General features: G+C 46.9%; 1 protein-coding gene across 2 annotated transcripts in view; it reads right to left on the bottom strand.

Annotated features, from left to right (window-relative positions):
- Positions 1-14,766: 14,766 nt before the first annotated feature.
- PLXNB3 (plexin B3) overlaps positions 14,767-23,879 on the bottom strand; it is a 181,534-nt gene continuing 172,421 nt past the window's right edge. For both annotated transcript variants that reach the window (XM_063936597.1, XM_063936598.1), the window contains exons 25-35: positions 22,404-22,470; positions 21,934-22,240; positions 20,961-21,064; positions 20,798-20,885; positions 20,530-20,696; positions 20,263-20,423; positions 19,981-20,128; positions 19,832-19,896; positions 18,316-18,391; positions 15,888-15,962; positions 14,767-15,729 (exon numbers count right to left, since the gene is read on the bottom strand). In XM_063936597.1, the coding sequence (XP_063792667.1) occupies positions 15,625-15,729; positions 15,888-15,962; positions 18,316-18,391; positions 19,832-19,896; positions 19,981-20,128; positions 20,263-20,423; positions 20,530-20,696; positions 20,798-20,885; positions 20,961-21,064; positions 21,934-22,240; positions 22,404-22,470 (1,363 nt within the window). In that variant the 3' untranslated portion in view covers positions 14,767-15,624. The remainder of the gene's footprint in view (positions 15,730-15,887; positions 15,963-18,315; positions 18,392-19,831; positions 19,897-19,980; positions 20,129-20,262; positions 20,424-20,529; positions 20,697-20,797; positions 20,886-20,960; positions 21,065-21,933; positions 22,241-22,403; positions 22,471-23,879) is intronic.

Raw genomic sequence — 23,879 nt, forward strand, 5'->3', positions numbered from 1 at the left:
ATTTACCTATTAAGTACAAATGTATTTATTCATCTGAATGTAACTTTTGTTTTTCTGTTCCAGAGCTCAGTTTCTGCTCCACCGTGTACAAGTGATTGGCAACAGAAACCGGCAGCTAGTATGAGGTACCAATCGTAATTTAATATAATGTTGTTTATCTAATTTATAATAATAGGAACTTTACACAAATTATGGGAAATTATATATTTTGCAACATAACACCCAGTCTTGCATCTGCTTTATAATAGTGCAGTTGCATACTACAGATAGACCATTATTCAGCCTATCAATTGAGAAGGATATTCATCCATTGTAGAATCTGTGATGGCAGGCAAGTCATTTACATCACCACTAAGGAGCAGTCTGACATATTCTACAATGCTAAATGTACTTATAGTTACAATTATGGGCCTAATTCCTAGTTATTTAGGGGGTAATTCAGAGTTGATTGCAGCAGCAAATTTGTTAGCATTTGGGTAAAACCGTGTGCACTACAAGGGGGGCAGATGTAACATGTGCAGAGAGAGTAGATTTAGGTGGGGTATGTTCAATCTGCAATCTAAATTGCAGTGGAAAAATAGAGCAGCCAGTATTTACCCTGCACAGAAACAATATAACCCACCCAAATCTAACTCTCTCTGCACATGTTACATCTGCCACACCTGCAGTGCACATGGTTTTGCCCAACTGCTAACAAATTTGCTGCTACGATCAACTCTGAATTACCCTCTATGTTCCCTGGAAAGCCCAGCCTGTGTATGTACTGATAGAAGTGACGTCACTGCAGCTGCCTAACAGGTACATGTAAGTGTGTTATATAGAGTGTGGTGTTGTAATGAAGTGATGTATAGCACACTAATGCTGTTTATTACACACTCAGTAATGCATGGGATATAATTGGTGTTAGACACAAGTGATGTAATGAATTGCATATGGCCCAGATTTATCAAGCCTTGGAGAGTGATAAAAAGCAGCCAATCAGCTCCTAACTGCCATGTTACAGGCTATGGGGACTGTTCATGAAACAGTGAAAAGTGTGGAGAAGTGAGCTAGTGGAGGAGTTGCCCATGGCAACCAATCAGCTTTGAAGTAACATTTATAATTTGCATACTATACAGTTGTACGGAACAGCTGATTGGTTGCCATGGTAACTTCTCCACAGGCTCGCTTCTCCACTCTTTTCACTGTTTCATGAATAGACCCCCTGTGTTTGAAAAATGACCGTTAGGAGCTGATTGGTTGGTACTTTATCACCGTGCAATTTAGCACTCTACAAGGCTTGATAAATCTGGTTTAGATAGCTGTAGGAAAGGGATGCGTTTGCCTTCCCGGCGATCTGGCTGCCGGAGGTCATGTGACCACAGGCATGTCATACCCAACCCGTAGGAAAAGCTCTCGCCAACAATGTCCCATAATTAACTAATTAAAATATTTTTCTTGTAGGCGTTCACACCCAGGGGGTCAATTCAGTGCAAAGGACAGTGGGAAGGGTGACAGTGACTTCAATGACAGTTCCTCTGACACCAGTGGAGAAGGTGTGAGAAAGGGAAGTGTGCAGCTCCCCCAGGAGCAAGCGGGTACGTTTCTGTTTCATGTTGTTGTTTTCCATCTTTAACTACAAGAAAAGGATTCACAGGGCCCAGTAGTAAATCCAGGTATACGAAGCCCACTGCCATGTTGGAAATAGTACATTTAATGCAGCAAATGTATTTTATGCCATTGATACACAACAATCTGCTATGTAGACTGGTTTTAAATAATAATAAATTTTACATTATCAGAGAGAGAGAGAGAGAGAGGTTTTTTTCCATGTAATAAATATGACTGTAGGGACCACTAAGCCTTGGGGACCACTAAAGGACCCTCTGGTAACTTTTACAGAACTTGTCCTATGGGCGACAGATTTATATAGCAGATACTGATATCCATTAACAGAATTAACGAAAAATCACGTGCAGCAACAATTCCAGGTCTGTTCATTTATGTTTTCCAAATGCTTTATATATATATATATATATATATATATATATACACACACACACACACACACACACACACACACACACACACACACACACACTATATATAAACAATTACATCCCACAGAATACAAATCCGATAGAATACTGGATAGTACAGTATTGGGTTTGGTAGATTAAGTTATCTTCCAGTGCCTCCAGTCTCCAGTGTCCAGAAGTGTCAATGTACATATTTTGCAATTATATATATACGTCTTTGAGAGAAAGAAATAAGTACTTATTATGAAACGAACACGTTTTGTATTAAAACGACAGAACAGGTCTTAAAAAGCCCGGCGCTGCTGTGTAATTCCCTCTACAATCTTGTATTATATTTTGGCCACCAGGTGTCACTGTCCTGTTGTTCTCTGCACACCTGGTTCATTTCAGTAGTGCATTGCGTTGTGTTGTATATTAATGAGATATATATATATATATATATACTTATTTCCTACTATAGAGAGGTAAGGTTCAGCTTCACTTTATGGGGTTGCTCAGTAAAATCATGTACATACATAGGGGGTAATTCCAAGTTGATCGCAGCAGGAAATTTTTTAGCAGTTGGGCAAAACCATGTGCACTGCAGGGGAGGCAGATATAACATGTGCAGAGAGAGTTAGATTTGGGTGGGTTATTTTGTTTCTGTGCAGGGTAAATACTGGCTGCTTTATTTTTACACTGCAAATTAGATTGCAGATTGAATACACCCCACCCAAATCTAACTGTCTCTGCACATGTTATATCTGCCTCCCCTGCAGTGCACATGGTTTTGCCCAATTGCTAACAAAAATCCTGCTGCGATCAACTTGGAATTACCCCAATAGTTCTGAAAAGAAAATGTCCCTGTTTGGCATCCGGACTCCAGGTCGACACACCTTAGGCCGACACCTAAAATAGGTCGACACGGACAAAAGGTTGACACGAACAAGGTCGACATGGAAAAAAGGTCGACATGAGTTTTCCACATTTTTTTATTCATTTTTTGAACTTTTTCATCCTTTACAATCTACGTGGACTACGATTGGGAACGGTAACCTGTGCCGAGTGCAGCGGTAGCGGAGCGAGGCACCTTGCCCGAAACATGGCGAGCGGACACGGTGCACTAATTGGGGTTCCCGGGCACATTATGGAGAAAACAACACAAAAAAAAAACATAAAAAAATTAATGTCGACCTGTTCCCAGGTCGACCTTTGGTCCATGTTGACCTATTTCAGATGGCGACCTAAGGTGTGTCGACCAATTGGTGTCGACCCCGAGTCCCAGACCCCTCTGTTTATTTGCATTAATTACAAAGCTGGCTCAGGTGAGATTAATTTAATTACAGGTTGAGGCTCCCATATAAAAAATGCTTGGGACCAGAAGTATTCTGGATATCGGATATTTACATATTTTTGGATATTTGCATACCATAATGAGATATCTTGGGGATGAACACTGAATGCATTTCTGCTTCATCTACACCTTATACACAGCCCGAAGGTCAATTTCTACAATATTTTGAATAATTTTGTGCATGGAACAAAGTGTGTTTACATACACAAATCCGGTGCGCACTCTGCATTACTTCCCCGTGCCAGAGAGACGACACTGTCCAAAAGGGGGTGTGGCCTAATAAAAGGGGCATGGCCTTGCAGGGATCTCTGTTCTGTCACTCCAGAGTGCGTGTTCAGCATCCTCGGAGACTGGGCCGTGTGTAGTGCCGCCTCTTCCTGTGTGACGGGCGCCAGGTGCTGCGGGAGAATGTCACACTGCAGCGCCCGGCTCCTGTTACTGCAGGAGAGCCGGCACTTTGGTGTCACCCCTTCTGAGTATGACACCCTGGTGCAGGCCGCACCCCTTGCACCCGGCTTGTGACGCCACCGACGCACTAGCTGGAGGTAAATGTATACAATATTTTTCACAATTGTGTGCATTAAACAAAGTCTGTGTACACTGAACCATCAGAAATCAAAGGTTTCACTATCACAGTCACACTAAAAAAAATCCATATTTCAGAGTTCTGGACCCTCAACCCGTTTCAGCTGTAGGGTGGGATGTACTAACCCCTTACGGTACATCACGGCACACACCTCGCTGATACTAACATGTGATTAATAACGCAAAGGGCAGCTTTTCCGATAAGAGATGCCCTTTGCGATTAGCGGCGGTCACTGGACTTCCGGGTTTATGACCCGGGAGTACGTGGCGGCCACAGGGGGTGCTGGGAGGGATCCAATCAGATCGGGCTTAGTACATATGGGAAATGTGGTAAAACCTCCAAAAAAGGGGTTGTTATCACATTTTCCCCTTAGTACATCCAACCCTTAGGGTCCTATTTATTAAGCTTATCACTCCTGAAAAATAAGAATTTACTTACCGATAATTCTATTTCTCGTAGTCCGTAGTGGATGCTGGGGACTCCGTCAGGACCTTGGGGAATAGCGGCTCCGCAGGAGACAGGGCACAAAAATAAAGCTTTAGGATTAGGTGGTGTGTACTGGCTCCTCCCCCTATGACCCTCCTCCAAGCCTCAGTTAGGATACTGTGCCCGGACGAGCGTACACAATAAGGAAGGATATTGAATCCCGGGTAAGACTCATACCAGCCACACCAATCACACCGTATAACTTGTGATCTGAACCCAGTTAACAGTATGACAAACGTAGGAGCCTCTGAACAGACGGCTCACAACAATAACAACCCGAATTTGTTTGTAACAATAACTATGTACAAGTATTGCAGACAATCCGCACTTGGGATGGGCGCCCAGCATCCACTACGGACTACGAGAAATAGAATTATCGGTAAGTAAATTCTTATTTTCTCTAACGTCCTAAGTGGATGCTGGGGACTCCGTCAGGACCATGGGGATTATACCAAAGCTCCCAAACGGGCGGGAGAGTGCGGATGACTCTGCAGCACCGAATGAGAGAACTCAAGGTCCTCCTCAGCCAGGGTATCAAATTTGTAGAATTTTGCAAATGTGTTTGCCCCTGACCAAGTAGCAGCTCGGCAGAGTTGTAATGCCGAGACCCCCCGGGCAGCCGCCCAGGATGAGCCCACTTTCCTTGTGGAATGGGCCTTGACAGATTTAGGTTGTGGCAAGCCTGCCACAGAATGTGCAAGTTGAATTGTGCTACAAATCCAACGAGCAATCGTCTGCTTAGAAGCAGGAGCACCCATCTTGTTGGGTGCATACAATATAAACAGTGAGTCAGACTTTCTGACTCCCGCCGTTCTTGAAATATATATTTTCAATGCCCGGACCACGTCCAACAACTTGGAATCCTCCAAATCGTTAGTAGCCGCAGGCACCACAATAGGCTGGTTCAGGTGAAACGCTGACACCACCTTAGGCAGAAAATGAGGACGTGTCCGCAGTTCTGCCCTGTCCGTATGGAAAATCAGATATGGGCTCTTATATGATAAAGCCGCCAATTCTGATACTCTCCTGGCTGAAGCCAGGGCCAGTAGCATGGTTACTTTCCATGTAAGATACTTCAACTCCACCGATTTGAGCGGCTCAAACCAATGGGATTTGAGAAAATGCAAGACTACATTAAGATCCCACGGTGCCACTGGGGGCACAACCGGGGGCTGTATATGTAGTACTCCTTTTACAAAAGTCTGGACTTCAGGAACTGAAGCCAATTCTTTCTGGAAGAAAATCGACAGGGCCGAAATTTGAACCTTAATGGACCCCAATTTGAGGCCCATAGACAATCCTGTTTGCAGGAAATGTAGGAATCGACCCAGTTGAAATTCCTCCGTGGGGGCCTTCCTGGCCTCACACCACGCAATATATTTTCTCCAAATGCGGTGATAATGTTGTGCAGTCACCTCCTTCCTTGCTTTTACCAGTGTAGGAATGACCTCTTCCGGAATGCCTTTTTCCCTTAGAATTCGGCGTTCAACCGCCATGCCGTCAAACGCAGCCGCGGTAAGTCTTGGAATAGACACGGTCCCTGCTGAAGCAGGTCCGGTCTTAGAGGTAGAGGCCACGGATCCTCCGTGAGCATCTCTTGAAGTTCCGGGTACCAAGTTCTTCTTGGCCAATCCGGAGCCACTAGTATCGTTCTTACTCCCTTTTGCCGTATAATTCTCAGTACCTTTGGTATGAGAGGCAGAGGAGGGAACACATACACTGACTGGAACACCCACGGTGTTACCAGAGCGTCCACAGCTATTGCCTGAGGGTCTCTTGACCTGGCGCAATACCTGTCCAGTTTTTTGTTGAGGCGGGACGCCATCATATCCACCATTGGTTTTTCCCAACGGTTCACAATCATGTGGAAGACTTCTGGATGAAGTCCCCACTCTCCCGGGTGTAGATCGTGTCTGCTGAGAAAGTCTGCTTCCCAGTTGTCCACTCCCGGAATGAATACTGCTGACAGTGCTATCACATGATCTTCCGCCCAGCGAAGAATCCTTGCAGCTTCTGCCATTGCTGTCCTGCTTCTTGTGCCGCCCTGTCTGTTTACGTGGGCGACTGCCGTGATGTTGTCCGACTGGATCAACACCGGCTGACCCTGAAGCAGGGGTTTTGCCAGACTTAGAGCATTGTAAATCGCTCTTAGCTCCAGTATATTTATGTGAAGAGACATCTCCAGGCTTGACCATACTCCCTGGAAGTTTCTTCCCTGTGTGACTGCTCCCCAGCCTCTCAGACTGGCATCCGTGGTCACCAGGACCCAGTCCTGTATGCCGAATCTGCGGCCCTCTAACAGATGAGCACTCTGCAACCACCACAGAAGAGACACCCTTGTCCGTGGCGATAAGGTTATCCGCTGATGCATCTGCAGATGCGATCCGGACCATTTGTCCAGCAGATCCCACTGAAAAGTTCGTGCGTGGAATCTGCCGAATGGAATCGCTTCGTAAGAAGCCACCATCTTTCCCAGGACTCTTGTGCATTGATGCACAGACACTTTCCCTGGTTTTAGGAGGTTCCTGACAAGTTCGGATAACTCCCTGGCTTTCTCCTCCGGAAGAAACACCTTTTTCTGAACCGTGTCCAGAATCATTCCCAGGAACAGCAGACGTGTCGTCGGGGTCAACTGAGATTTTGGAAAATTCAGAATCCACCCGTGTTGTTGCAGCACTAGTTGGGTTAGTGCTACTCCGTCCTCCAGCTGTTCTCTGGACCTTGCCCTTATCAGGAGATCGTCCAAGTAAGGGATAATTAATACGCCTCTTCTTCGCAGAAGAATCATCATTTCGGCCATTACCTTGGTAAAGACCCGAGGTGCCGTGGACAATCCAAACGGCAGCGTCTGAAACTGATAATGACAGTTTTGCACCACGAACCTGAGGTACCCTTGATGTGAAGGGCAAATTGGGACATGTAGGAAAGCATCCTTTATGTCCAGGGACACCATAAAGTCCCCTTCTTCCAGATTCGCTATCACTGCTCTGAGTGACTCCATCTTGAACTTGAATTTTTGTATGTACAGGTTCAAAGATTTCAGATTTAGAATAGGTCTTACCGAGCCGTCCGGCTTCGGTACCACAAATAGCGTGGAGTAATACCCCTTTCCCTGTTGTAGGAGGGGTACCTTGACTATCACCTGCTGAGAAAACAGCTTGTGAATGGCTTCCAATACCGTCGCCCTGTCTGAGGGAGACGTTGGCAAAGCAGACTTTAGGAACCGGCGAGGGGGAGACTTCTCGAATTCCAACCTGTAACCCTGAGATACTACCTGCAGAATCCAGGGGTCCACCTGTGAGCAAGCACACTGTGCGCTGAAATTCTTGAGTCGACCCCCCACCGCTCCTGAGTCCGCTTGTAAGGCCCCAGCGTCATGCTGAGGGCTTTGCAGAACCCTGGGAGGGCTTCTGTTCCTGGGCAGGGGCTGCTTGCTGCCCTCTCTTACCCCTTCCTCTGCCCCGAGGCAGATATGACTGTCCTTTTGTCCGCTTGTTCTTATAGGACCGAAAGGACTGCGGCTGAAAAGACGGTGTCTTTTTCTGTTGGGAGGGGGTCTGAGGTAAAAAGGTGGATTTTCCGGCAGTTGCCGTGGCCACCAGATCCGATAGACCGACGCCAAATAATTCCTCCCCTTTATACGGCAATACTTCCATATGTCGCTTGGAATCCGCATCACCTGACCACTGTCGCGTCCATAAACTCCTTCTGGCAGATATGGACATCGCATTTACTCTCGATGCCAGAGTGCAAATATCTCTCTGAGCATCTCGCATATAAAGGAAAGCATCCTTTAATTGCTCTATAGTCAATAAAATACTGTCCCTATCCAGGGTATCAATATTTTCAGTCAGGGAATCCAACCAGACGACCCCAGCACTGCACATCCAGGCTGAGGCGATGGCTGGTCGCAGTATAACACCAGTATGTGTGTATATACTTTTTAGGGTAGTTTCCATTCTCCTATCAGCTGGATCCCTGAGGGCGGCCGTATCAGGAGACGGTAACGCCACTTGTTTTGATAAGCGTGTGAGCGCCTTATCCACCCTAGGGGGTGTTTCCCAGCGCGCCCTAACCTCTGGCGGGAAAGGGTATAATGCTAATAACTTTTTTGAAATTAGCATTTTTCTATCTGGGTTAACCCACGCTTCATCACATACATCATTTAATTCCTCTGATTCAGGAAAAACTACAGGTAGTTTTTTCACCCCCCACATAATACCCCTTTTTGTGGTACTTGCAGTATCAGAGATATGCAAAGCCTCCTTCATTGCCGTGATCATATAACGTGTGGCCCTACTTGAAAATACGTTTGTTTCATCACCGTCGACACTAGATTCAGTGTCTGTGTCTGGGTCTGTGTCGACCGACTGAGGTAAAGGGCGCTTTACAGCCCCTGACGGTGTCTGAGACGCCTGGGCAGGTACTAACTGGTTTGCCGGCCGTCTCATGTCGTCAACTGATTTTTGTAATGTGCTGACATTATCACGTAATTCCATAAACAAAGCCATCCATTCCGGTGTCGACTCCCTGGGGGGTGACATCACCATTATCGGCAATTGCTCTGCCTCCACACCAACATCGTCCTCATACATGTCGACACACACGTACCGACACACAGCAGACACACAGGGAATGCTCTTATCGAAGACAGGACCCCACTAGCCCTTTGGGGAGACAGAGGGAGAGTTTGCCAGCACACACCCAAGCGCTATAATATATATGGGAACAACCTTATATAAGTGTTGTTCTTTATAGCAGCTTAAATATATCAAAATATCGCAAAAAAAATGCCCCCCCTCTCTGTTTTACCCTGTTTCTGTAGTGCAGTGCAGGGGAGAGTCCTGGGAGCCTTCCTCACAGCGGAGCTGAGCAGGAAAATGGCGCTGTGTGCTGAGGAGAATAAGCTCCGCCCCCTATTTCGGCGGGCTTTTCTCCCGTAGTTTTAGATAACTGGCATGGGTTAAATACATACATATAGCCTCAATGGCTATATGTGATGTATTCTTTTGCCATAAAGGTATTAAATATTGCTGCCCAGGGCGCCCCCAGCAGCGCCCTGCACCCTCCGTGACCGCTTGGTGTGAAGTGTGTGACAACAATGGCGCACAGCTGCAGTGCTGTGCGCTACCTTCATGAAGACTGAAGAGCCTTCTGCCGCCTGTTTCCGGACCTTCAATCTTCAGCATCTGTAAGGGGGGTCGGCGGCGCGGCTCCGGGACGAACCCCAGGGTGAGACCTGTGTTCCGACTCCCTCTGGAGCTAATGGTGTCCTGTAGCCTAAGAATCCAATCCATCCTGCACGCAGGTGAGTTGAAATTCTCTCCCCTAAGTCCCTCGATGCAGTGAGCCTGTTGCCAGCAGGACTCACTGAAAATAAAAAACCTAAAAACTTTTTCTAAGCAGCTCTTTAGGAGAGCCACCTAGATTGCACCCTGCTCGGACGGGCACAAAAACCTAACTGAGGCTTGGAGGAGGGTCATAGGGGGAGGAGCCAGTACACACCACCTAATCCTAAAGCTTTATTTTTGTGCCCTGTCTCCTGCGGAGCCGCTATTCCCCATGGTCCTGACGGAGTCCCCAGCATCCACTTAGGACGTTAGAGAAATTATGCGGTAACAGCTTCTTCAGCATCATTTACATCTCATTGCTAGTTACAAAACACTGAACGCGGGAAATATCAGGTATTCTGTAGCGTGCATTTTGTTCAGTGGGGACTACGGTCTCCTCTAGATTAACCAAGCCTTCAGAGCTTGTCCCCCTGGTATCCACTGTAGCCTGTAGCTTCTTTTCCAAAGGCTTACATGGGAGGGAGGGTGTTAGAATACCTCCCCGATAGCCTATAGCTGCACACACATGGCGTGATGGTCAAGCAGGAGGCTAGCCAGCTCAGAGTCCTGCAGTAAAGTGATAGTGTTACATTTTACTCTCTGCCGGGATTGGCTGTTATATAAATTGTCCCAAAAAATGATTCCTTATTGTGGAGATTAGAAATTATACTTTTCGGGTCACTCACTTCCACCAATGGTGAATGGGCTACATAACTTTCAACAGAACAGATACCATTGTGTATAATTATATAAAAGTACCTGATATTTAAAGAGTGAATCTCAGACACGGCAAATGGCTCACATCAGCAAGCTCTCACTGGTTAATAATATCCGTTACAACAACGTTTTCCTGCGCACCGTTCCCCCACTGGCTCCAAGCAATATATGTATATCGTTTAAATATAATAAACCACAGGTTCTCAAACTCGGTCCCTCAGGACCCCACACGGTGCATGTTTTGCAGGTCTCCTCACAGAATCACAAGTGACATAATTAGCTCCACCTGTGGACCTTTTAAAATGTGTCTGTGAGTAATTAATACACCTGTGCACCTGATGGGTTACCTGCAAAACATGCACTGTGTGGGGTAATGAGGACCGAGTTTGAGAACCACTGTAATAAACTGTCAAAACATGGCAGCTAATCCAGGCGTAACTGCACATAGCACTGCGGGCATCACCATACCTGCCAAAGAGATGCTGTTGTGGCATATCAGGAACGTCTAGGGTTGCCACCTCATCCCTTTAATTCTGGACACATATTAATTACACAGGTTCTGTGGCTGATTAAAACCAGGTGAAATGGAGTCTTGAAGTCGGCCAGCCACAGAACTTATGTAATTAATATGTGTCCAGAATTAAAGGGATGAGGTGGCAACCCTATGAGCGTGGCCTGAGCAGATGAGGGCAGATCAGGTTTTTTTTTGCCCAGGAATACTGACGGGTATTTATTCCCTATATAAAATAATAAAGTCTAACTCTCTGCCTTTATTTTACAGGTGCTGAGAGTAATGAGAAAGCGATGGCATACCAAAACGCGAAGAGCCAATTCATTCACAGAAGCAACAGATCCCTGTACAATGAACACTATACAATTCAATACCAGAAGGAATATGCGTCGTCGTACACAATGGCCCCCCCATACTATAACACCTACCACCCCCGATCGCGCAACGCTCACCTCCCCCATTACAGTATGAAGGACTCCTACTACCATGTGAACCACCAGCCAGTGCAGGGAGATCTGATATACAGAAGTGCCACTTTGACCCCCTCTAGATTGGCCAGAGGGCACCGAGAACTAAATTACAAGCCTGAAATTTCTCTAGAGACTCATTCTGAGGAAGTAGCCACCACTTTCTAATCTCGTGTTACAAATGATGAGCGTGAATATGTGAAAGACGCGGTATTGCAAGTCTGACCACAACACACTCCCGTAGGGCTGATTGTACTGGTTCCAGGACACGCTGCACCTCTGTCTAGGGTGCTTGGAGAAAAGGGGCATCTGATGCCGGTTTTACTTTGCCCACTGCCGTACGCTAACCGCTGCCAGTCAGTCCTGATATCAGTACAATTCTTGTGGTCTCTAGTTGCTGTGTCTGTTCCATCATTAGCTGTGTGTGTTCAGGGTGTTTCTTATATTAATGTTGTAGACTGTATATAGGACTTTATTTGTATATGAAGAATTTACTTTTTCAATAAATATTTATTTAAAAACAAAAGTGTCATATTTTGATTTCTGACTAAATTTTGATTTCGACCTAGACACCCTGTCGACCTAGTTACTGTCGACCAATAGTGGTCGACCTAGACATTGTCGACCTAGTTACTGTCGACTTTCAGTCCGGATCCTGACTAAATAAAGGGGGATCCCAAACCAATAAATGTTGGTGTTTGGGGGTCTATTCATGAAGCAGTGAAAAGAATGGAGAAGTGAGCCAGTGGAGAAGTTGCCCATGTCAGCTGCTCCGTACAATTGTATAGTATGCAAATTATAAATGTTACTTCAATGCTGATTGGTTGCCAAGGGCAACTTCTCCACTGGCTCACTTCTCCACACTTTTCACTGCTTCATGAATAGACCCCATATTCGGTACATATCACTGTATTCTTCTTACCAGGCCCCGATTTATATATTTCATAGGTTACTATGTCTGTGCTTGCCCGTGCCCACCCACAGTGCATGAGATTTCTAATTTTGAAAACCAATGTCTGTTCCTTTTGAATTAAATGAAATAATGAAAATAATTTACCACTATCCCAGTCCATGATCAGTTTTTCAAACTGTTAATTGCAGAGTATTACTAATAATGATGCGCCATGTGAGCTCACTACTGTGTGGTCTTTTACGGGCCTGAGCCTTGTTAATATATTACTGGAGAATCCTAAAGCGGGGGGAGACCATGGCAATAGATAAATGTCTCCAACTAAACAGGAGTCTTGTTCGATGTCATCCTATGGGGGTGATTCAGATGTTCTGCGCGCCCCCTTCTGGGCATCTAATCAAATGGACATCTATCAGAGCAATTCAATTGTTGCTCCGATCAGACGCCCATTAGTAGTCAATGCATCTGACAGCTCCAGGTTTAGACACTCAAAATGGCTAAACTCATCTACAGAAGGCCATGAGTTTGACATGTGAATCTTAAGTATTAATGCAATTGTGGAGTAACTTTCTGGGTTACACGTAAAGATTCAGCTTTTAAGTGAGTTTTTCTGATTTTACTAGAGTGATATGGCGGTAATATACTGAAATAAGGCAGAATGCCAACATACTGACCCTGTGCCCCAAGCCATAACCAATTCTTATTATGCCTACTGAAATCCAGACACTTACCAATACTATGCTGTCCTGTTCAGTGCAACTGGGCAGTACGGATGGTGTAATGGTTAGCAGTACTGACTCTCACCACCGAGGTCATGGGTTCCATTCCCACCATGGCCCTGTGTGGAGTTTGTATATTCTCCCCGTACTTGCGTGGGTTTCCTCCGGGTACTCCAGTTTCCTCCCACAATCCAATATATACTGGTAGGTTAATTGGCTCCCAACAAAATTAACCCTAGCGTGAATGTTTGTACGTGTGCATGTTGTAGGGAGTATAGATTGTAAGCTCCACTGGGGCAGGGACTGATGTGAATGGGCAAATATTCTCTGTAAAGCGCTGCGGAATATGTGTGCGCTATATAAATAACTGGTAATAAATATAATATATGGAGGCTTCTTAGTGAGCGGACATTGGGGCACAATTAAAAAAATATGTTACGGCACAGTTTCCCAAACTCCAGCATTACAGTCCAGGTTTTAAGGCTATCCATGAGTCCAGATGAGTAGATCAAATTGACTGAGGTGCTAAATAAGTAGGTTACCATACTATCCCTTTAAACCGGGACACTCATAAATTACAAGGCTGACTGACTTCAAGCCTGCATTTCACCTGGTTATAATCAGCCACAGAACCTGTGTAACTCATGAATGTCCTGGTAATAAAGGGATAGTGTAGTAAGCCTATAATTAAGTCACCTGTGCACAAGCATGGATATCCTTAAAACCTGGACTGTAATGGTGGAATTTGGGAAACTCTGTGTTAGGGTGTCAGGGTGCACTAATATTAAAGAACTCAACTCTGAAGTCGAAAGCTGCCGTCTGTCGAAAAAGACGTCAGTTTTCGACTTTAGGTTGGAAGGGGTTTCCGACCTATTCAATCTAACCCCAAATTATTCAACTTGTCGAAAAGCAAGTGGATAGGCGGAATAGCTGCCGATCTGCGTGCTTGTGTCGAAAACGGGGCCAAAACCGACAGGTTTTGGCTTCCTTTTCGAACATCTCAATTCGACTTTAAAAAAAGTCGAAGTGAGATGCGGGAGCAGAGACGGGGAGAGCCGCAGGCAGCCAGACGGGGAGAGCAGCGCCGGAGGATGTCACAGCCGCCGCTCACAGCAGCGTCCACCTTGCTTGATGGAGCCGGGTGGACACTGCCGTGAGTGGCCGTTGTGATGCGGAGAGAAGGGACAGGGAGAGGCAGAGACACGGGTGGGGGGGGAGGCGGGGAGAGATGTGGGAGTGCCGCAGACAGACGGGGGAGAGCAGCGCTATATAGCCGCTGCTGTAGCGCTGCTCTCCCCCATCTGCCAAGCGGCTCTCCCCCGTCTAGGCTCCCGCATCTCAATTAGTCTTTTTTAATAGTCGAATTGAGAATGCATTGAATAGCCCAGGTCGATCCATTCCGACAAATGTCAGAATGGATCCGACTTCAATTGAATATACCCCTAAATACTTTCTGTAGCATAGGTTCTCAAACTCGGTCCTCGGGAGCCCACACAGTGCATGTTTTGCAGGTAACCCAGCAGGTGCACAGGTGAATTCATTACTCACTGACACATTTTAAAAGGTCCACAGGTGGAGCTAATTATTTCACTTGTGATTCTGTGAGACCTGCAAAACATGCACTGTGTGGGGTCCTGAGGACCGAGATTGAGAACCTGTGTTCTATAGGAATAAAATACAGAATCACTCTTTTTAAAAAAATCATTTTATTTGAAAAACAATGCATAAAAAGGACAATAAATATAGTTATATCTATTTACAGCTTTTGCATAAGTTAGAAAAAAAAAGCTATACAAGGCTCTCTGGAGACAAACGGACAACAAGGCTCTCTGAAGACATACCGACATATATACGGAGAGACATCCGCCGAAGACTTTCCACGATGGTAACAGCCTGGTGTCCCAGAGGCAGGCTAGAAAATATAGCCAATATAACCTACTAAAAGTAAATAGTGCTCTGCCACTAGTGCCCTATACCTTTCTCCACACAAAACACCAGAGCTAGTTACCGTAGGAAGCTCACACACAAGCACGTAGGACACAAAAGCACACACATATATTTCTTGGACGCTTTCCTTATTATACAGCTGGCTGGGGAAAGGGCTAATGCTGTATTCCGTCGTGTTACAGTGAAATTAGAATTAGGAAGGCCATACTGAGGAACTCCAGGCACCATGAAGAACCAGGATGTGTGTTAAACTAAGGCACTTACACAGTTTCACTGAGGTAGGCAGTGCACTGCTGGGATGACCATATAAGAGCAAAGGACTCTGGGTAAGGCAGAGCATAGTGGTGGAACTCAGCATTACTCTTATAATTGGTCAACAACTAAAACCGCTAATGGGGCAAATATTATTGGCTCAGAAACTAGAGTCTGCAAGTGGGTTTAAGCCAAAAATGGAGAGCTCCCACATTGTTCATCTTCTGAGCTGGCGGACTGTTAAATGGGACCGCACACTGAAACTCTACTGGCAGATAGTGGTTGAGTCCCCACAGTCTTTATTACGGAAGACGGTAGAAAGCTGCAACGCTGCAGCCAGCAGTGTTATTATAGATCTGTTACTTTATTCTCCACCAGGGCGGAGATCTGCTGCAGGCGGTAAGCCAGCTGCATTTTCTGCCCACTGGGATCCTCCTCCAGAGCGGTGCTGATCTGTGAGAGAGAAAGAAAAGGACAGATGACTGCTAGGACATCAGACATATGCCACATCCCAACACATGTACGGCTGGTCTCACACACTGCCCTAACTCACAGCACCTGTAACAGAGCGGCTGATCGGCATAAGGACATATACATTGGAATCCACTCACCTGGTCATAGTACTTGTTGATATAATTGTACAGTTCCTGCAGGGCCACCAAGGAGTTCAGGTCAGCTGCATGAATCTGCAAGGAGGCAGAGTTGCTTTTAACAGTCAAGAAACAGCAGCTTTAAATACACATAGCCTGTGTGCAATTGAAGACAAGGCCTAATCAGAGGAGGACTAGTGGCTTCTCTTGGAGAAAGCAGCTGTTTTTCTGGGGTGTGGTATGGAAGGTAGATAGTAACTAGGTTGACAGTGTCTAGGGCAGGGGCGGGGAACCTCCGGCCCGCGGGCCGTATAAGGCCCGCCAAGCCGTTTTGTCCGGCCCACCAGCTTGTGTCAGTGAGACACGCTGCCGCACAGTCCGGCGGCAGCGTGTCTCAGCTGTCAGAACAGAGAGGAGAGCGCGGCTGTCGGGTGGGAGTGGCGGCGTGTAGGACTTGAAACCAGCCGCCGGTTCGTGAGCCAATCAGAGCTCGCGGACCAGCAGCCAATCAGGAGCCGCGGCTGCCGGTCCGCGAGCTCTGATTGGCTCTCGAACCGGCGGCTGGTTTCAAGTCCTACACGCCGCCGCCGCCCAACATAGCCGCGCTCTCCTCCGTGTCCCGCCGAAAGCAGCACGGAGGGGAGGGGAGGGGGGGGGGGGGGCAGGGCATCTGTATACCTGGCACTGTGGGGGGCATTGTATACCTGGCACTGTGGGGACATCTGTATACCTGGCACTGTGAGGGGCATTTGTATACCTGGCACTGTGAGGGGCATTTGTATACCTGGCACTGTGGGGACATCTGTATACCTGGCACTGTGGGGGCATCTGTATACCTGGCACTGTGGGGGCATCTGTATACCTGGCACTGTGGGGGCATCTGTATACCTGGCACTGTGAGGGGCATTTGTATACCTGGCACTGTGAGGGGCATCTGTATACCTGGCACTGTGAGGGGCATCTGTATACCTGGCACTGTGGGGGGCATCTGTATACCTGGCACTGTGGGGGGCATCTGTATATCTGGCACTGTGGGGGGCATCTGTATACCTGGCGCTGTGGGGACATCTGTATACCTGGCACTGTGCGGGGCATTTGCATACCTGGCACTGTGAGGGGAATCTGTATACCTGGCACTGTGGGGGGCATCTGTATACCTGGCACTGTGGGGACATCTGTATACCTGGCACTGTGAGGAGCATTTGTATACCTGGCACTGTGGGGGCATCTGTATACCTGGCACTGTGGGGACATCTGTATACAAGTTGATAAATTCGACTTGTCGAAAAGCACGTGGATCGGCGGAATAGCTGTCGATCCACGTGTTGATGTCGAAAACGGGGGCCAAATCCGGCAGGTTTTGGCCCCCTATTCGACCATCTCAGTCCGACATCAAAATGATGTCGGACTGTGATGTGGACCCAGAGGAGGCGAGGTAGGGGGGGGATGTCACTCAGCCGCCCGACCACAGCAGCTTCCACCCGGCTCCAGCATACAGCGCTACTGTAGCGCTGATCTCCCTGTATGCCCGCCGGCTGTCGCCCCGCGGCTCGTCCCCCTTCTCCTCCTCTGCGTCCCATCTAAATTCGACTTGAAAAAGTTGAATTTTAGATGGGATTGAATAGGGGTTGTCGGATCCATTCCGACAAATACATGTCGGAATGGATCCGACTTTAATTGGATATACCCCTATGTCGACCACTATTGGTCGACAGTAACTAGGTCGACAGGGTCTCTAGGTCGACAGGTCAAAAGGTTGGCATGAGTCTTTTATGGATTTTTGGTGTCGTTTTCTTCGTAGAGTGACCGGGAACCCCAATTAGTGCACCGTGCCCCCTTCGGGCAAGGTGCCACAGATTACCGTTCCAATCGTAGTCCATGTGGATCGTTAAGTATAAAAAGGTTCAAAAAGAACATGTTGACCTAGAGACTCTGTCGACCAATAGTGGTCGACCTAGATAGTGTCGACCTAGAGACCGTATCCCGTTTTTCTGGCTGACAGTGATGCAGCTTCATAGCTAAATGAACGTCAGATCTTGCTGGATTGCAGCTGGGACTGGTGGAAATTGTGACGGGGCAACAACCGTGATGTGACCGTGTGGGCAGTCATCCTACAACTATGCTTGTTGAGCTCCAGAAAATCATGTTTGTTCACCTAAGCCACAACTGGCTGCATTGCACGGAGCTGGCCACAACCACCGGCTGGGCACTGGGATCTGCTGGTGTATGAGCGCCTTATAGTATTACTCATGCATGTTTAATATAATGATGATTAGGGGAGTCACACAAAAGAGCAAAAAGTGATAAGCAGACGTGTGCGTCCCCCTACATGGGCTTATTCTAGCTGGGCACCGACACAGACAGAGATGGTGACAACAGGGCAAACGTTACTCCATATTGTATACTGCTCGGTGGTAACAATATCTGATTGTGAAGAGAATTTACTCACCCCAGACAGCTCTGTGAGAGAGGAGTTCATTTCCTGGTAACTGGCCGGGGCGGTCTGTCTGATGTCAGTATAGTACCTAATAATGAGAGGACACAGTGTACAACATCATATATACATACATATTAGACTGGATACACACTTTCTAATGATCGGGCCGATAGATGGATAGTATGTAGGCAGGAGCATTAGAGCGCTTGAAGCCGATAAATGCTCCTGCAATATTCAGATCGGGAGGACGAGATAGAGTGCGTCACGTGCTATATCGTTCCCGACCTCCAAATCCCGTTGTAAAGATCAAAACAAAGGGGCTAATTCAGACTGGATTACTGCAGCAGCGATCGCAGTCTGAATCCTTTTGTGGAGTGCGCATGTGCAGCGACCGCACTGTGTGTGCACACCCCGGGAGCCCTGTAAGATGCTAAAAGCATCTCAGGGCTACGAGCGCCTCCGCCTGATTGACAGGCAGAGGCGGTCGCGGTGCAGGAGGGGCATACTAACGGCGTTAGAATGTCGCTGGCGAAATGTGGTACGGACAATGGAGGCGTGTCTGGACCGTTGCGGGGGGGCGGCGTGACCTCATGCTGCTGCTGCGCAGGAGCTGCAATGGCAGGGAGCTACTCAGCGGGTGCAAAAGCGCTTTTGCACCCTTGCGGGAAGGTGGGTAGGACCAGACATGCGGCGCGGACTAGCCCTGTGCTGGGTGCCCCCCCCCCCCCCGCATGTCTGAGATACTGATTTAGCACATCTACGATCAGATCTAAATCACCCCCAAAGTACACAGTGACCAAGAACCTGCTGAGTGCGCACCAATACCATAATCGCAAGGTTGGATCGGAGCGTTTATCGGAGCAACACACACTATCTGACAGCGTGTACACCGCTTAAGTCATAGCTCACTGCAAGCTCATAGCACAAGGAAGGACTCTGTGCTCGATTAACAGGACAGCTGCTCAGGGGCCCCCGCACACAGGGGGCCCCCCACACTTCGCTCCATCACGAGTATGGACGGTACTATGGAATATGTGAACTGTGGTTTGTGTGTGGTATAATGTCAATTGGGGGTAATGCAGTGTATACGACACATCTGTGCTGCTGGGAGTATTTACACATTATACTTTTAAGAACATTGCCAGCAGATCATATTGACCATTTTATTGGTAGGGGCACCCAAGAGTCAGTTGCCCCGATGGTGTGTGGGGGCAGACATATTCTCTCCTTCTGATTTGTAATATGGCTCCATGTTTCAGGTACCATGCTACATGGGGGCAGATGGGACAGTTTGTATAGAGACACTTCTGTGAGAAAACAAAAAAAAGTCTTGATGTAAAAAGCGGCACCAGGAATATTTCTATATTTTGTATTAGAAAGGACTTTTCATGCTATAATGAACTTTTTGAGGGGAAATGAAACTTTATGCAACAAATATTCAGGCATTTTGCCCTATGCATTCACTCTTTGGTAAAACCTGTCTGCATTCTAGGGGTCTAGTCCTGCTTACAGGACACTATGTACTTACTTCTCTACCAGTTGCTTGTAACGTGGGATTTCGCGAGCATAAAGCAATTTGTTGACGGGTGAATCCTAGGAGGAAAAATGTACCAGTCACCTGTGGAGCCAGACATAAGAGCCACCCCTTACTTCTCCCTATAACCTCCGCATACTCACTCTCCCCACTTTGTGCTCAGAGGTGGTACACGAGTCAATAAAGGTCTGAGCGATGACCGACAAGATGGAGTCTACATTCTCTGACACCTCAATATCGAAGACCATCTGAGGGTTCTTGAGTATGAGCACCCAGAACCTTTGCATGAGGCTGCAATCAAGGAGAGACAGAAAATGGTTTATATAAAAGCAGCAAAGCAAGTGGAGAAAAGGGATTTGAATAAGAGAGCAGAAAGAGAAAAAGGAACCTAGGATCCGAAATTCTAATGCAAGCCCCATACTCACCTGTGGGTTTTCCAAATGTGCACGGTCTCTGCATCCTCAATCCCGTGTTTCTCTGCCATTTCATCCAGGAAATCAAAGAAATATTTGATGGCGATGGGCACGGGCCGGTTTACCCCCAACATCACCTGGAATGTGTCATCCACAAACTTCTGCAGAGTTCCCTGTAAGGAACAAATATGGGGAAAACTCAATGTCCACGTTAGAGGAACCCAACAGGCCACTGCTGTTAGATTACCACACAGAGTCTTTGGGCGCCATTATCCTCACCTTCATGGACAGCAGCCGTGTTAGGTAGATCTCTGGAATAGCTTTGGCGCGCTCTCTCTCCCGCAAGCTGCTGCGTCGCTGCTTACAGACTTCTGGTTCTTCCACAGATTTTACTAAGTGCCACGTTCTAATGCCACCATCTTCCCCATCTTCCAACATTGGAGTTTCTGTTATAGAAAGAGGTAGCAGATGACAGGATGAATTAAATAGGGAAGTCTAAGGGACGGCATTGTAAGACCATAGACGGCTGGTCAAAGAAGAGACTCACTCTCTCCGCTCAGGAAACTGTTATTTGTTGTCTCACACTGATTATTATGTAGCCGGGGTATCAAGGCCACAGTCGCGTCATTGGGAACCTATTATCAGAACGGAGGTGTAAGTCTCAGACTGTGTTATACTCAAGCCACAAGTGTATAACACTCACTACTCACCTTATAATGGTGCAAAGTGTTCAATCTCTTCCACTGATCCTGTACTAACGAAGTCAAGTCCTCATCCGATAGAGTCAGGTGGCCCGCTTGCCCAGAGCGCCATTCTGGGGAGAGACACAGAAAGCTTAATAAAAAAAAGAATATGGCAAAAACACTGACAAAATGGACACCAAATGATGTTTCCTGAGAACACAATGCATTGTGGGTACAGTTGTAGTAATACTCTATGGGGCAGTGCTCCTCAAATCCAGCCTTCATGACACATTAGCAGTGCATGTTTTCCATTATCTCCTTGCTGCACAGGTGTATTCATTAATGACCGACACATTTTAAAAGATCCACAGGTGGTGCTAATTATTTCACTTGCGGTTCTCTAAGGAGAACTGGAAAACGTGCACTGCTAGCGTGGATTTGACAAGCATTGCTATAGGATAATGTACTAAATAAAAGAAGCTATGAGCTTAATAGATGACTAGATCCACACTCGTATAACAGGCAAAGTGTAAGCAGGGCTTTTCTATACGTAGCACAGGGATCTTGACCTGACTGTCAACAAGAGATAACATATTCCTTAAAAATCACAAAAACTTTAGATAACTACTGACGTCATGTAGCCAATAAAGCGCTAATTAATATAAATATAAGTTTATACATATTATAAATCAGTTGTCTACTCTTAGGAACCTTCTGTTTATGTAGTGCTTTAATGGCGGTGTCACAGTGCAGCTCCAGGTTCTACGTCTAACCGATCTCAGAAGCTTTGATGCAGGATTAAAGTATTTTAATAGCAGCTGACTAATACTGTCCTAATAATGTATTCAGCCTGGATCTGGGGGATGTATTTATCACTGCGGCAGATTTCACGACTGTGGCTTTTATTCATTTAGGCTTCACAATTGCACATAGTAGAAATAATGACACCGGTCTGTCATGTGCGTTATAACAATCCAATTCCTGTCTCTGTCGACCTTACCTAGGTCAAGTGTGTGCGCAGGTGGCCGCTGGGAGAATGGGGTTCCCTTGTACACATGATTCAAGATCTTCCCTTTAACCTGAGTGATGGTGTCTGTGTCGAGCACTTTCACCGGCACACGCTGCACTTCTGCTCCGTTCTTCACTATGACGGTGAGAGTCATCTGCCGATACTCAATGTCCTCCCGCAGCAGCCGTCCATCATTCAGAGTGCGCTTGGCTTTCCCCGTCACCGCGTCCACCGGCCCTTTGTCCACCTGATACTTTATGGCACAGTACAACATGTACAGAGGCTCTGCTGCCGCCTCCTGCATGGTGGGAAAGGTACAGATAAATATCTGCTTCCACGAGGAGTTACAGCTTTGTTGTAGTTTTATATAGCTACTGATAACATACGGGCTGGCCAGACAACTATTAAACATTAAATTGCAAGTAAAGAAAGGAAAGGTGGAGGGGAGACCAGACACTGACCCGGAGGAAAGAGTGAAGGCAGATGGACATCCAATTGGTCAGCAGTTTCTCCACCACAGTTTCGGTCCTGAAAAGGAGACAGAAGTCTGACTTTCAACACACTGGGGTAAATTTACTAAGGTCCCGATTTTGACCGAGATGCCGTTTTTTCATCAAAGTGTCATCTCGGTAATTTACTAAACGCAAATCACGGCAGTGATGAGGGCATTCGTATTTTTTGGGTAGTCCATGAAAATAATTACGAATGAATACACCATCGGTCAAAACGCGGCTGTTTAAGTATGAATCTCGGTCATTTACTAAGAAGTGCAAAGCAAAAAAAAAAAAACACTGCCGTGAAAAATTACAACTCGTAAAAAAGTGCTTAAAAAAAACAGACCTGCTTTTTTAATCCGTGATTGTATAGGCATGCAGGGATCCATGAGATCCGTGCATGTATATCAGTGGGAAGGGGTGGGAAAGTGGTTATTTTCTTTAAAAAAATTGCGTGGGGTCCCCCCTCCTAAGCATAACCAGCCTCGGGCTCTTTGAGCCGATCCTGGTTGCAGAAATATGGGGAAAAAATTGACAGGGGTTCCCCCATATTTAAGCAACCAGCATCGGGCTCTGCGCCTGGTCCTGGTTCCAAAAATACGGGGGACAAAAAGAGTAGGGGTCCCCCGTATTTCTAAAACCAGCACCGGGCTCCACTAGCTGGACAGATAATGCCACAGCCGGGGGTCACTTTTATATAGTGCCCTGCGGCCGTGGCATCAAAAATCCAACTAGTCACCCCTGGCCGGGGTACCCTGGGGGAGTAGGGACCCCTTCAATCAAGGGGTCCCCCAGCCACCCTAGGGCCAGGGGTGAAGCCCGAGGCTGTCCCCCCCCATCCAATTGGCTGCGGATGGGGGGCTGATAGCCTTTTGTCAAAATGAAAAGATATTGTTTTTAGTAGCAGTACTACAAGTCCCAGCAAGCCTCCCCCGCATGCTGGTAATTGGAGAACCACAAGTACCAGCATGCGGCGGAAAAACGGGCCCGCTGGTACCTGTAGTACTACTACTAAAAAAATACCCAAATAAACACAAGACACACACACCTTGAAAGTAAAGATTTATTACATACATCCACACAAATATATACACATACTTACCTTATGTTCACACGCAGGTCGGTCCTCTTCTCCAGTAGAATCCAAGGGGGTACCTGTTGAAAAAATTCTACTCACCAGATCCAGGGTCCCAGGCTCCTCGTAGCATCCTTTTGTAATCCACGTACTTGAATAAAATAACAAAACGGAGACCCGAGCCACGAACTGAAAGGGGCCCCATGTTTTCACATGGGACTCCTTTCCCCGAATGCCAGAAACCCACTCTGACTTCTGTCTAAGTGGGTTTCTTCAGCCAATCAGGGAGCGCCACGTTGTAGCACTCTCCTGATCGGCTGTGTGCTCCTGTACTGAGTGACAGGCGGCACACGGCAGTGTTACAATGT

This window comes from Pseudophryne corroboree, chromosome 8 (genome assembly GCF_028390025.1).
Source record: "Pseudophryne corroboree isolate aPseCor3 chromosome 8, aPseCor3.hap2, whole genome shotgun sequence".
Taxonomy (NCBI): domain Eukaryota; kingdom Metazoa; phylum Chordata; class Amphibia; order Anura; family Myobatrachidae; genus Pseudophryne; species Pseudophryne corroboree.